The sequence below is a fragment of the Misgurnus anguillicaudatus genome, chromosome 13, assembly GCF_027580225.2.
Source record: "Misgurnus anguillicaudatus chromosome 13, ASM2758022v2, whole genome shotgun sequence".
NCBI classification, from domain to species: domain Eukaryota; kingdom Metazoa; phylum Chordata; class Actinopteri; order Cypriniformes; family Cobitidae; genus Misgurnus; species Misgurnus anguillicaudatus.
Window position 1 is genome coordinate 13,565,285 of NC_073349.2, and position 13,496 is coordinate 13,578,780.

Consider the following 13,496-nt stretch of genomic DNA (forward strand, 5'->3'; position numbering starts at 1 on the left):
ATGAACAAAACAATATTTTTTACTCCGTATGTTGCTGCTATAGAATGAAGCTATAGGACGTGAAGCAATTTGAAAGCAAAGTATACTGCCGGAGATGATTGAGCCTTGTGCTAGCAGTCAAGAGCCTCATACAGAGAGAACAACAAAGATTAGTGAGGTAATACCAGCTTGACACAGATCACACCTGGAGAGATGGATAAACTTGAAAGAAGACGAACAGAAAGAAAGCCATGAGATGAGATCAGAGAAATATCAATGGCTCATGTACAACCAGTTAAAGTCAATTAGAAAGCAAATTATAAATCATCATGTGCTAAAGCCACCAGCGGGGCTCCTCAAAAGACTAGTCATAAATCACCACACAGGGATGTAAATGTTACTTACTGTTTTCTTGGTTGTTTTACTCTCTGCAGGTGCTGTGGTCATTGCTTTTGTGGTCTGCTGGTTACCGTACCATGCCAGAAGATTGATGTACTGCTATGTCACTGAATGGACACAGTGAGTGTCACTTAACTATTAAACACACATCACATTAAAGGGGCCATGGCATGAGAATATTGGCATTGCCACTTTGTAGGTGTGAGCAAAAATTAGGTCATTGAAATGTGGCCCTCCTTATGATGTCATAAGGAGCTCTTATTATAATAATAACGCCCCCTAATCTGCACTATCCAACCACAGCACTGCCATTTAGTGCAGAGAGAAAGAGAAAAAATAATTGACAGCACAATTGAGTTTGAATTGCATCAAACCACCATCATTGTGATCAGTGTTTGCACTTCATCCGCTCATTTGCATTTAAAGGACACACCCAAAACGACACATTTTTGCTCACACCTACAAGGTGGCAGTGCTAACGTTGTCATGCCATGGGATATATCTCAGTTTTTACATCCGTGTTAGAAGTCATTTACTACATTTTCGGTAACACTTTAGAATAAGGTTGTATTTGTTAACATTAGCAAATGAAGAGTTTCGTTGCAAAACGAGATAAATCCGTTTTTTTAAATTGTTCAGAAATCTCATTTTTTAGATGTGCATTCCAATTAATATCAATGCAACTGCAGTTGGTTTGTTTTGATTTAAACCTTCATAACTTAAAAAATACAGCTAAGTAGCACCATAAAACAAAATAATAACATGATAACATAAATATAAACATGTTTTGACAAAAATGTTAAAAAATGGATTTATCTCGTTTTGCAACGAAACTCTTCAAATGCATACTTAACATGATCTTACTATGAGCAAAATATTTTATCAGCAATGATTTAAAAAATGTATTAGTAAATGGTGAAATTTACAGAACTGGGATTAATTAATGCTGTAGATGTAAAGTTTTGTTTCTGTTAGCCAGCTTCTGTTTGGATTCATTGAGTATCTTGTGACGCAGTTTATAAGTAGATTAAATTCAATTTAAATGTCTTTATATTGTGCTTTTCACAATTGTTTAATTGTTTCAAAGCAGCTTTACATTAATAGATGCAGGAAAAAAACACAGAAAAATCATAAAACATAAGCAGCAATACAGCGGTTAAGATTAACCATACTAGCGAGTGTAGTAAAAATGTAACGGACGTAAGAGGGTGCTAAGTTAAGCCAATGTCAGCAAAATCCCCACGGGTTGAAAAAAAAACCTGTGGGCAAAAAGTCCTAGGATGGGAAAAAACCCTTGGGAGAGAACCAGACATAGCTGATATAATATAATATAATATAATATAATATAATATAATATAATATAATATAATATAATATAATATAATATAATATAATATAATATAATAGGTAAGATTTTTTTTACAATTCTTGTAGATTAAAACATAATGTATACTGTATACGAATAAGTAGATTAGACGGGGCAGCTGGTGGTTGTTGGTCTGACTTTGGCCACCAGCTGCCCCTAAAACATTTACATTCAACCACTGAATATAAATATTCAGTTCCCTTTCTTTTCCTTTTAGTTTAGTTTTATCTAACCTCATCATTATCTGAGGTCAAGGAGATTCGTATAAATAACAAACAGAGTAGCAAAAGATGACGGTTACAGCTAGCAGCCAGCTCACCACACACTATACTGTAGCTCGATAAATTAATACTTTGTTCTGAACAGACATTGTTCAGATTTTCCTTACACACATTAACAGCAGTGCCCATGAATCATGATAAACCTAGTGGTGGGGTTTTCTTCTGTGGAGAGGATCAATAAATCTGCGCCATATCCTCCGACTCTCAGCTTATCATTCATATGAAGCAGCACAACATACAGTACATGACAGTTTGGAATGTGGTGGAATTTACATCAGTGGTCGACCGCACGCTGATTTACACTGCAGTTGCCATGGCTGGGTTATTCAAGCATGTGCTAAAGAGTGATGGGACATTTTTATGGGCAAATCAGTGGTCAGATCACCTCATTAAAAGTCAAATGTCCAGAAAAGGCAATGTGATGTGGATTTGGATCCTCTCTTAAAATGCACACGTTACCACAGCCAAAAGGGAAGAGTTTTATGAACTGTGCTGTTACATTGTTTAACAAAATTGCCGAATGGTGTTTGCCCAACACTTGCTGCAACAATTTCATGAAAATTAAATCGTTATCTTTTCAGAACATTTGACTGATTCATGGTTCGATTTTTTTTACTATTCAACTTATAGCATAAGTACAACTACATCACTGCAGTAAAATTTCTCTTTTTTCATAAACAATTTTTTATAAGTTTGAAGAACATTTGGTTTACCCTTGTGGGTTGTTCCAATTCACTGCCCTTTCGGGTTGTTTAAGGCCACTAAATTAAACCGCTGTAAAAATTTATCAGATTAATTTTTTTTCATAAATCTGTTGATCAACCTCCGTACTGTACAAAGTTTCCATGGTTTTGGCTCTTTGGTTGCCAGGTTCATGGGTGGTGTAGTGATTTGGGGAAGAGCACAGGTTGAACGATTTTCAATAAAAAAAGTGATTGTGGACTGGATTTTTTTCGCCTTTTTCGCAGTCTTTGGGATGCCGGAGATTGGTGGGGGCATTGGCTTTGGTGCATTTTTGGTTTTTGTGCAGCATCAGTTTTTATTTTTCCTTCCTCATTTACTGTTTTTGCCCCATTGACTTCCATTTTAATGACATTTTTTGATTGCAAAGCCATGACATCATATAATCATTCATTCTTGATTGTTGGTGGTGATTGTTGGTGGTCCTTTTGCAAAGAGGAAAAAATTGTTATTTCTACTGTTACTCACCATCTGGCACCATTAACTCTTTAGTAGGCCTGTGCAAAAAAGATGAGCTTTCAGCCACATGGTGATCAACAGTAAAAATGAAAAAATGTAGCAAAAGGAAAAACCGCCAACGGTCAAGATTGCGTGATTGTGTGATGGCATGGCTTTGCAATCAAAAAATGTTGTTATAATGGAAGTCAATGGGGCAAAAAAGCCACAAACAACTATAAGGGAGAAAAAAAATAAAATCTGATGCTGCACAAAAACTAAAAATGCATCAAAGCCAATGTTTTTACTAATCTTTGACATGCCCCGGACTGTGCAAAGGGTGGGGGAAGGTCCATTACACAATCACTCTTTGTATTGAGAATTGGTCATTTTGTGTGCTTTCATCGGGTCAGTGGCACCGCTTGTGAACTTGGCAGTTGGGGAGTTAAAATCATTGAAATTTTTTAAGCATTTGGTAGGTTTGATCAGTGCTGGGGGTGATTGGCAGATTTATGAAAAAAAATGGAAAAAATATTCATCTGATGCATTTTTACAGCCGTTTTAATTTAGTGGAATTTTTTTGTCACGAACAACACGAAAGGGTAGTAAATTTGCCCACAGTATACACGGTTTCATCGGACGCACGTGATACACGTCTGGATCCAAACTTTACTTCCGGTTTCGTTTCTTTAATGGTCTGACTAGTTGCTAAACTTATCTCTTGAACAAATGCCTCGTCGAAAATAACAAAGATTTTGGTTTCCTAGGTAATCGATGTGTTGTTTTTTGCTTGTTACATAAATAAACTACGTTTAAAGAACTTTGTTGTTATTTATTCTTAAGCTGGGCGTACACGTTGCGAATTCTGATGGTCGGAACGTCGTGAGCTCTCGCACACGACACGAGTGAGTTTATGCGAAAATAATTCGGACGCAGTCACACACGACAAGATTTTACTGTACGACTTGACGAATTCTGACGTAAGCATTTTCGCAGCTGTGAGTGGCAGAATGTACAAAAAAACCCAAGAAGAATACGGCAAAGATATTGGCTTAAGTGCAGAAAACAGCCTGGAATTTCTGTTCTTTTGTATTTCTGTTTATGCATTCCGAAATTGCAATATAGGTCTATAGCTGTTGCGGTGAAGGAATTTCTCTGGCTGTGGTTTTTCTTGCTAGCGCATATGCGGTTTTACCGTCTTAATATATCATGATTGTAAATATCTGTATTGCTATTATTAATGTTACATATATATAATATATATAGCTTTTTATAAATATGACCGTTTAAAAAACAAATTCAGTGGGCCTATTTATTTATTTGTAAATGCAGAATGAGGAGCAATGAGATAAAATGCAAGGTAAGCTAACACGTCTTTCCCTTTATGATTAAATTATTAAGACAATACATCTACAGCTAAATATTTATTTGTAAAACGAAAATCATTTAATTTAATATAAAGCACATTGTCTAGGCTTGTTTGCATTGTCTAGTGCAAATGTATACGGAACCTCGGTCAATGCGGTGTCTTGAAGTAAAAGTGAGCCCGCAACATTTGTGCTCCTGTAACTGTACAAAATGTCATACAGAAGGCATTGCATATTAATATATGGCATTTTCTCAGTAGGTAAATTAATACATATCAATACAAATATAGTATGAAAACAAATTAATCATTATTTAAATAAAGTTTCAGAGATAGCCTACATTTTTAATAATTTAAATATTCTCATAATTTCAGAACAAGCTAAGGCTACTATAACAACTTACATTGGGCTATATCTCGTGTTCCTTTGGTCGAAAATATGTAAAAAAAAAATACTGAACAAAAACCTTTAAGCTCACTTGTTAAAGCAAAAGCTCTATAATAATGTGGAAAACGTCGTCTCCGCGTATGATCATCATGTTTAATGTAGTCTCTTGTTCGTTGACAATTTATTTTGCATTTATTATACCTGTATAAAGTGTAAAACAATAAATGCATATCTTATAGCCTATTAAACATGGACATTCCGTTGTTTTTTATTCTCTGTCGCGACAGCCCTTTTAATATCCATTCATTTATGAAACTGTACTACAGCGACTTTGGCACAGCTTGGATTACGCAAAAATTGCGACATTCATTGTCCATCCTGTACTATTTAAACCAGTGGTCTCTGCACGGAGTCGTATATTTTTTATATTCATTTATTACATATTTTAGTTGGCTTATTTTATGTTTAGATTGTAAATAATGATAAAACATATTAACAAGTAAAGAAAAATCAACAGTATTTCAAAGTAAAACAAAAAAGTTTTAATATCAAAAAGTAGCCCTCGTTTTATGCATTGTGGTAGCCCTTATAGCTTAATCTACACTCTCTCTTTCCGCACACATCCAAAGCTGTGACCGGACATCACAAAAACACGTATGACAGGTTTTTCGGTCAAATAAGCTGATCAAGAGGTCGTCACTGATAGGACCTGTCATATTTGTCATGATGTCCGGTCACCGGAGTGTGTGTGTGCGCGAAACATAGCCAGCTATAGAGTTGTCGTCCAGATTTTAGGTAGCAATGCCGCATTTGTCTTCCTTCTTGTGTGTTTTGTACATTTTGATTGGTCAACTTCAAGTGCTTTGCCAGATCGTCTCGTTCACCCGCACCAACACTACGAATTTATACCGACAGCTCCCGAAGTTTTTTGACATGTTTAAAAATTATCGGGAGGTCGTAAGGTGCTCGTAACCTGCTCGGCTCGGCTCGTAATTCCTCTTACACGGTGCGAGCCGCGACCATACGAGCATGAACGATTTGCTCCCGAGAAAAAAAATCGCATGCGAGCTCCTACGACAGCAAAAATCGCACCGTGTACGCCCGCCTTTAGCGGAGTTTACCGGAAGTTACGTGCGGACCGCGACAGCTGCTTGTTTATGTTGTTACTGCTGAAACCGTCTATATTGTTAAGTTTTTGAAAAATTTAAAAGCATTTTCTTAAAATATGTGTAAATATAAGATTTGTCACCAAAAAAAAATGTATTTGCTGAAATACAGAGAAAGTTGTGGCCAAATTAAGACATAAAAACAAAAATGGCTAAAAATGGCCCCAACAACCCATTAGGGTTAAAAAAAAAACTAAGGTTCTTCTAATCCAAGTTCACTAAAAGATCAACATGACATAAATATAAAATGAATTCACTTTTTTAAAATATCTATGCATTAATTAGGCATTGTTTAGAAATATAATAGCGGCTTATGTGAAAACTATACCTAAAACCTATGCATTTTTATAATGTTTTGTTGTATTTGATTGTAGTTTAAGTACACAGTCATAATCTCACATCACATATTAAATGAAACAATTCAACTATTATTACTTTTTTGACTATAATATTCTCTTATGATTTGTTTACAATTTGATTGGATTTTTACTTAATAATTTTGTCAATAATTTGAATAATGTATGCTATTTGACTTTTTTATTCTTTCAAATGTATCTGTTCAAATAAGTCATTACTCGTTTGTGAATCATACATTTCTGCTGATGCTGTTCACCTTGCCAAGAGGACATCGCAAACAATTGTATAGGCTATTTACTGTATTGTTTGCTTGGACCGTTGCATTTCATTCAGATGAGCCCTATCTGTGCAGACACAGCGCATTATCTGCTCTGTAATATATGCATGTCTGCGAAGACATGTTTCATATGCAGCTATAATTCAGCTGGTGCAACTGCCACGTGAGGTTTAGGTCATGGTTTCAGTCATCTGTACCTTTGTTTGTAACTTTTGAAGAATAGAGCTTAGGGACAGAGCGCGAATGCTCTTTCATTTTGACTGTAATGAACTTCCATTCAAAATCAAACTTAACAAATTAAGTTAAACAAATTCAACTAGTTTTGTGATGCCAACTATTCACAGGTCAAAACTTCAAATAGTATGTTAAATTGACTTGCAAAACCAAGTTGTTTTAAACTTCATGCTGCACTTACAGTGTGCTTACTTGTTTTGAAGAAAATCAGATGATGCATTGGAAAAAAGTTGGTTCAACTTATAAAAGAACTGTAAGTTAGCTGGTTGCCTTACATTTTTGAGTTTATTCAACTTAAAAATATTAGTTTACAACCTTTTTACACAAGTTTTACACAAGTTTTTTGAGTTAAAGGATTAGTTCATTTTCTTAAAAAAAAATCCAGATAATTTACTCATCACCATGTTATCCAAAATGTTGATGTCTTTTTTTGTTCAGTCAAGAAGAAATTATGTTTTTTGAGAAAAACATTCCAGGATTTTTCTCCATTTTAATGGACTTTAATGGACCCCAATACTTAACAGTTTTAATGCAGTTTAAAATTGGTGGTGAGTAAATTATCTGGATTTTTTTTTAAGAAAATTTACTAATCCTTTAACTAATTTTTAAAGTTTAATTAACTCAAAAATTTGAAGCAACCAGCTTACTTACTTTTTAAGTTGATTCGACAAATGTTTTATTACAGTGTATGCACACTCAATAGAAATCATTGTAATTATACTGTAAGATAAGGTGTGTGGCTTACTTCATGTTACTCTGCGCAGACAGGTTGGCGTAAAGTAACATGCGAACGATTCTAGAGAAGACTGCTCTGTATTTGCTTTGAAATCTCTCTCATGGTTATTTAATGATAAACGGTTTGCACTAGATATATCGGGCCGATATTTGCGAGTTTTATGTGTATCGGCATCGGCCGATAAGTGGCTGCCGTGTTCGCCGTGTTCATCGGCTAAGGCTGATGAGACAAAAATCAGCAGCGGCATCGACACTGAAAAATCCATATCGGTTTCATCCTATCTTCATTTGTTTTCTTTTTATAAACTTTTAAATATGGGAAGGTTTCTTCAAAAAGACCAAATTTTGAGCAAAAAGCTGAAATAATTGCATTTTTGCAAAGGACTTTTGATAGAGATCAGATTCAGAACGAAGATCAAAACATACACGGAGTTCACAATGTTGTAAAATTAACTGATGCTTTAGTTTTTTTTTATAAATTGTATTAGTTTTATTATCCACTACACTGTAAAAAAAGTCCGTAAAAATTTCAATGTTATTGCAGCTGGGTTGCCGGTAATTTACCGTAGATTTACATTTATGTTATTTACTGGCAAGAGTTTGTTCAAAGTTAAATAAATTTAAAATTTTAACAAGTCTTTATCTTTACAGAATAAAACTATACAATAACAGCCTCATGCAAAGCATTCTGGGAACCAGAAATCATCATCAACCTTTTTCTGTTTTTTGCTTCAGATTTTGTTTCCCAGAATGTTTTGCTTGATGCTGTTTTTTAGTTTTACTCTGTAAAGACAAAGACTTCTAAATGTTAAATGTTCATTTAACTTTGAACAAAATGTTGCCAGTAAATAACATAAATTTAAATCTACGGTAAATTACCGGCAACTCAGCTGCAATTTCTACGGATTTTTTTACAGTGTAGGTGGATATTTATAAATAAACTAGTGGATAATTGCGTAATTTTAGATTAACGTAAAAACTCAGGGAAGCGTCATTGGCAGAGAAATGTTTCTCTCTTAATTGACGAGATATACAGTACAGAGCGATAAAACGAATCAAATGGACTTTGGGGGGTCAAACATACTCGGGTAAGGTTAGGTAGGCTTAAGTACACCTTTAGCCTGTGCTTTGTGGTTTCTAAGAGGTTTTGAAACGTGTTGGTACTCAGTTGCTAGGGTGTCGTGGGTGGTTTCCAGGTGGACAATTTTTAAAGCAGAGCCCACTGAGTCTCTGATATTCTCGTCCTTAGAAATGGCTCAAGTCCTTTTCAGGACAATTTAATTCTAGGGGATTTTCTTTATCATCCACCAGATATAAAACCTAAAGCTCTGCTCAACAAACTGAAGGCATGAAACAAACAATGGATGGCTTTAGCCTTTGATAAATAAACCACAAATACTAAAGTATGAGCAATAGCATTACTGATAAACAATGAAATAATTAATAGTATGTATACAGTACCTGTACATTCAGTGGCCTGGGGCGTGGCTTTGTTTTTATGATGTCACATTAACAAAAGAATCAAAACAGCATGTCTAATGAGACTGCTTTGGTTTATGGGAATTATGAAATAAGGAAATTGTGGATTTGTTTCATTGTAGGGTTGTTATGTTCACACACTGCCAATGCACATTTATGTCCAAACACCTTGTAAAAGGGGATTAAGCATAATAGGTCCCCTGTAATTCCTACACAGTTTAGCAGTGAAAACCTTATGCCAGTGGATACTTTTGATGATCTTTAGATGAGTGAACCTGAGTGAAAAATAAGAGAATGATCACAAGAAAAATGAGATGTGGCCTTAGGCTTTTGATGAAGAGATATGTTGGTATTAACCTACACTCACCTAAAGGATTATTAGGAACACCTGTTCAATTTCTCATTAATGCAAATATCTAATCAACCAATTAGTCCTGGTCCTGGTCAAGACAATCTCCTGAACTCCAAACTGAATGTCAGAATGGGAAAGAAAGGTGATTTAAGCAATTTTGAGCGTGGCATGGTTGTTGGGGCCAGACGGGCCAGTCTGGGTATTTCACAATCTGCTCAGTTACTGGGATTATCACGCACAACCATTTCTAGGGTTTACAAAGAATGGTGTAAAAAGGGAAAAACATCCAGTCCCGTGGGTGAAAATGCATTGTTGATGCTAGAGCTCAGAGGAGAATGGGTCGACGGATTTAAGCTGATAGAAGAGCAACTTTGACTGAAATAACCATTCGTTACAACCGAGGTATGCAGCAAAGCATTTGTAAAGCCACAACACGCACAACCTTTAGGCGGATGGGCTACAACAGCAGAAGACTCCACCGGGTACCACTCATCTCCACTACAAATAGGAAAAAGAGGCTGCAATTTGCACAAGCTCACCAAAATTGGACAGTTGATAACTGGAAAAAAATGTTGCCTGGTCTGATTTCTGTTGAGACATTCAGATGGTAGAGTCAGAATTTGCCGTAAACAGAATGAGAACATGGATTCATCATGCCTTGTTATCACTGGTGGTAGTTTAATGGTGTGGGGGATGTTTTCTTGGCACAGTTTAGGCCCCTTAGTGCCAATTGGGCATCGTTTAAATGCCACGGCCTACCTAAGCATTGTTTCTGACCATGTCCATCCCTTTATGACCACCATGTACCCATCCTCTGATGGTTACTTCCAGCAGGATAATGCACCATGTCACAAAGCTCGAATCATTTCAAATTGGTTTCTTGAACATGACAATGAGTTCACTGTACTAAAATGGCCCTCACAGATCTCAACACAATAGAGCATCTTTGGGACGTGGTGGAACAGGAGCTTCATGCCCTGGATGTGTATCCCACAAATCTCCATCTACTGCAAGATGCTATCCTATCAATATGGGCCAACATTTCTAAAGAATGCTTTCAGCACCTTGTCAAATCAATGCCACGTAGAATTAAGGCAGTTCTGAAGGTGAAAGGGGGTCAAACACAGTATTAGTGTGGTGTTCCTAATAATCCTTTAGGTGAGTGTATATTGAACATTAGAAAACAGTTGTCAACATGAATCAACATGGTCGCTTTAAAAATGCAACAGTATGGTTATAAACAGCCTTGACAGTTTTATTGAATAAAGTTAGGATTTTTTTATTCATAAGAAAAATCAGACAGTACATTGCAGTAGACAACTACACAAGAGACGTTGCCTATCATAGCAGCCAATCATTTAACCTCAGCACTGCCAAATAATTTATTCACTAGTATAGCATTCAGTTAACAGCATTTACAGCATTTGATGTAAAAATAACACTCAGTTCTTAAGGTATAAATTTACAGATTCATTCAGTCATTCAGCTGTGAATCACGGTTATAGAAAAGGGTGAGAAATACGTTAGTAAGCTTGATGGTTTATCTCAAATTAGGTGCTGTTTAGTTCCTCTTCATACAAAGCTCATCACTAATGTTGCCATAGGGGGAAAATTAAAATCTTCAGTGGACAATCAATTAATTACAGTCATTATTCACACTTACAAGATCTTTAAGATGAAAGACTCCAGGATTTTAAGTAAGCATGTCATGTTATGTTGAGATTTACATTATTTAATATGTTTGGGGTCTACTACTAAAAGGAAGATATTTTGAGCAATGTTTGTAACCAAACCTTTTTTGAGCACCATTGACTTCCATAGTATTCTTGTGGAAATCCGTGGTGCTTCAGTTTTGTGCCTCATTACAAATATCTTCCTTTGTGTTCAGCAGAACAAAGAAATGAACATGTTCAAGGGTGAGTAAATGATGACATAATCCCTTTAATAATTATTTCTCATACAAGTATCAATCTGATACTTTAATGTTAATTGATGTTAAACTAGCGTAGGGTCTTAGATCACAACAGAAAATTAAGTCAAGAGGTTTCTTTTGAGGTCTGAAATTATAATATCCCTTTAACACTCCCTGCCATGAAATGCTGGAAATGAATTAATTAACCAGAAAATACATTCTTTGAAATAATGTTAAAGAGAACGCATACAATAGGGAAACTACAAGAAATATCAAAGCAGCATGGCATCAATCGCTTTAGGTGACTCATAAATCATCAGAGCCAAAATCTCCTGGCAGATGATTAAATCCATTTCCCTCCTAGAAACATGATAGTGTTTGATATTTATCTTTCTGTCTTGTCTACTCAGCTGGGTCCTGTAAAAAATGATGGTGCTTATTCTGAAGAGATGAAGAGACGAATATGCAGATGTGTGGGCATGTGTCTATATATTTTAAATCTATAGCCTTGGATGGCATGGCAAACATCTGTTCATAAAGAATATGATGCATATTGCAAAAATGGCACGTCTTTTTGAAAACAGCAAGCTCTTATCCATTCGGCTTGCATAATTTCTGTATGTCAGGGTGCGCGTTTTTACATCCCTGACTGCAAATATTCAAATCTTAGAATGTTTTTTAGTGTTTCTTTGTTTAAAAAACACTAACAAGATATCTTTAGCACACCTGCACTTTAGAAATAAAGGTATAGAAGTTGGGGATGCATATTGGCACTGCAATGTTACATATTTGGACCTTTTTAAAGTGGACACTTCACAAGACTTTTTTAAGATGTCAAATAAATCTTTGGTGTCCCCAGAGTACATATGTGAAGTTTTAGCTCAAAATACGATATAAATAACTTATTATAGCATGTTAAAATTGTTACTTTGTAGGTGTGTGCCGTTTTGGGTGTGTCCTTTAGAATTCAAATGAGTTGATATCTGCACTAAATGGCAGTGTCGTGGTAGGATAGTGCAGGTTAAGGGGCGGTATTATCCCCTTCTGACATCACAAGGGGAGCCTAATTTCAATGTCCTATTTTTTCACATGCTTGCAGAGAATGGTTTACTAAAACTAAGTTACTTACTGGGTTCGGTTGATCTTATTCACATTTTCTAAATTGATAAAAGGACTGTGGACCCAATTATAGCACTTAAACATGGAAAAAGGGTACCATCCCAGTGACAGCTACCTTTTTGCTGACAGTGTTTGTGTTCAGCTTTGACTCGTATTTATATGCCTATATTGCATGATGATGTATGTCTATGCTTGGCCCACCCATTAGAGTCTTATTGAATCTGGGTTATGGGGTGGCATTTAATGGCCAATTTGAGCTAATATAGAGACAGACAGGTTCATACGGATTCTGTGCATGTGTCTGATATCATAATCCTGACGTTATCAAAGATGACAGAGGCAGTGAATTATGAATTATCAGTGTAGTCAAAATCCAATTTGCTTTTTCGAGTTTGATATAAAGACATGAGCTCAAGTGCTACACGATCGCTCAGAGATTGCCTTTCATTTAAATAATTTCAAATGTATTAAATCACTATGCAAAATCCCTGAAACACTTATTCAACCAACACTGTATAAAAGATTTGTTGTTTCAATTTAAAGAACTAAGTGTTTTTAAGTTAAAACAACAACAAAAATTTACAGGCAAGACTTTTTAAACCAACAAAACATAAAAGGGGTGGGGAAACAATGCACAAATTGCACATAAAACTTAATGTACTGATTTATACACTTTACTAAAAAAAAGTCTTTCCATTTCAAATGTTTTTGTTACAGTTGTACATTTCTGTTGATTTCACGTTTGTAAAAATTGGGAAAGAGTGAAATCCATTTGAGGGTCAAGATAAAGTGGACGTGGGCTAAAAATGAGTCGCCTACAATAATTGGTGAAGTGTGTCTGTATTTGTGCTTGTACTTTGTGTAAAGAATAAAAAGCTTGATCAAATATCGTCATCAGGTTATTTGTACC

At 35.5% G+C, this 13,496-nt stretch overlaps 1 protein-coding gene across 1 annotated transcript in view; it reads left to right on the forward strand.

The window, feature by feature from the left end:
- The window catches only part of ntsr1 (neurotensin receptor 1 (high affinity)), a 49,901-nt gene that overhangs the window by 31,720 nt on the left and 4,685 nt on the right, over positions 1-13,496 (forward strand). Inside the window, exon 3 of the mRNA XM_055188270.2 lies at positions 414-498. Within this exon, the coding sequence (XP_055044245.1) occupies positions 414-498 (85 nt within the window). The remainder of the gene's footprint in view (positions 1-413; positions 499-13,496) is intronic.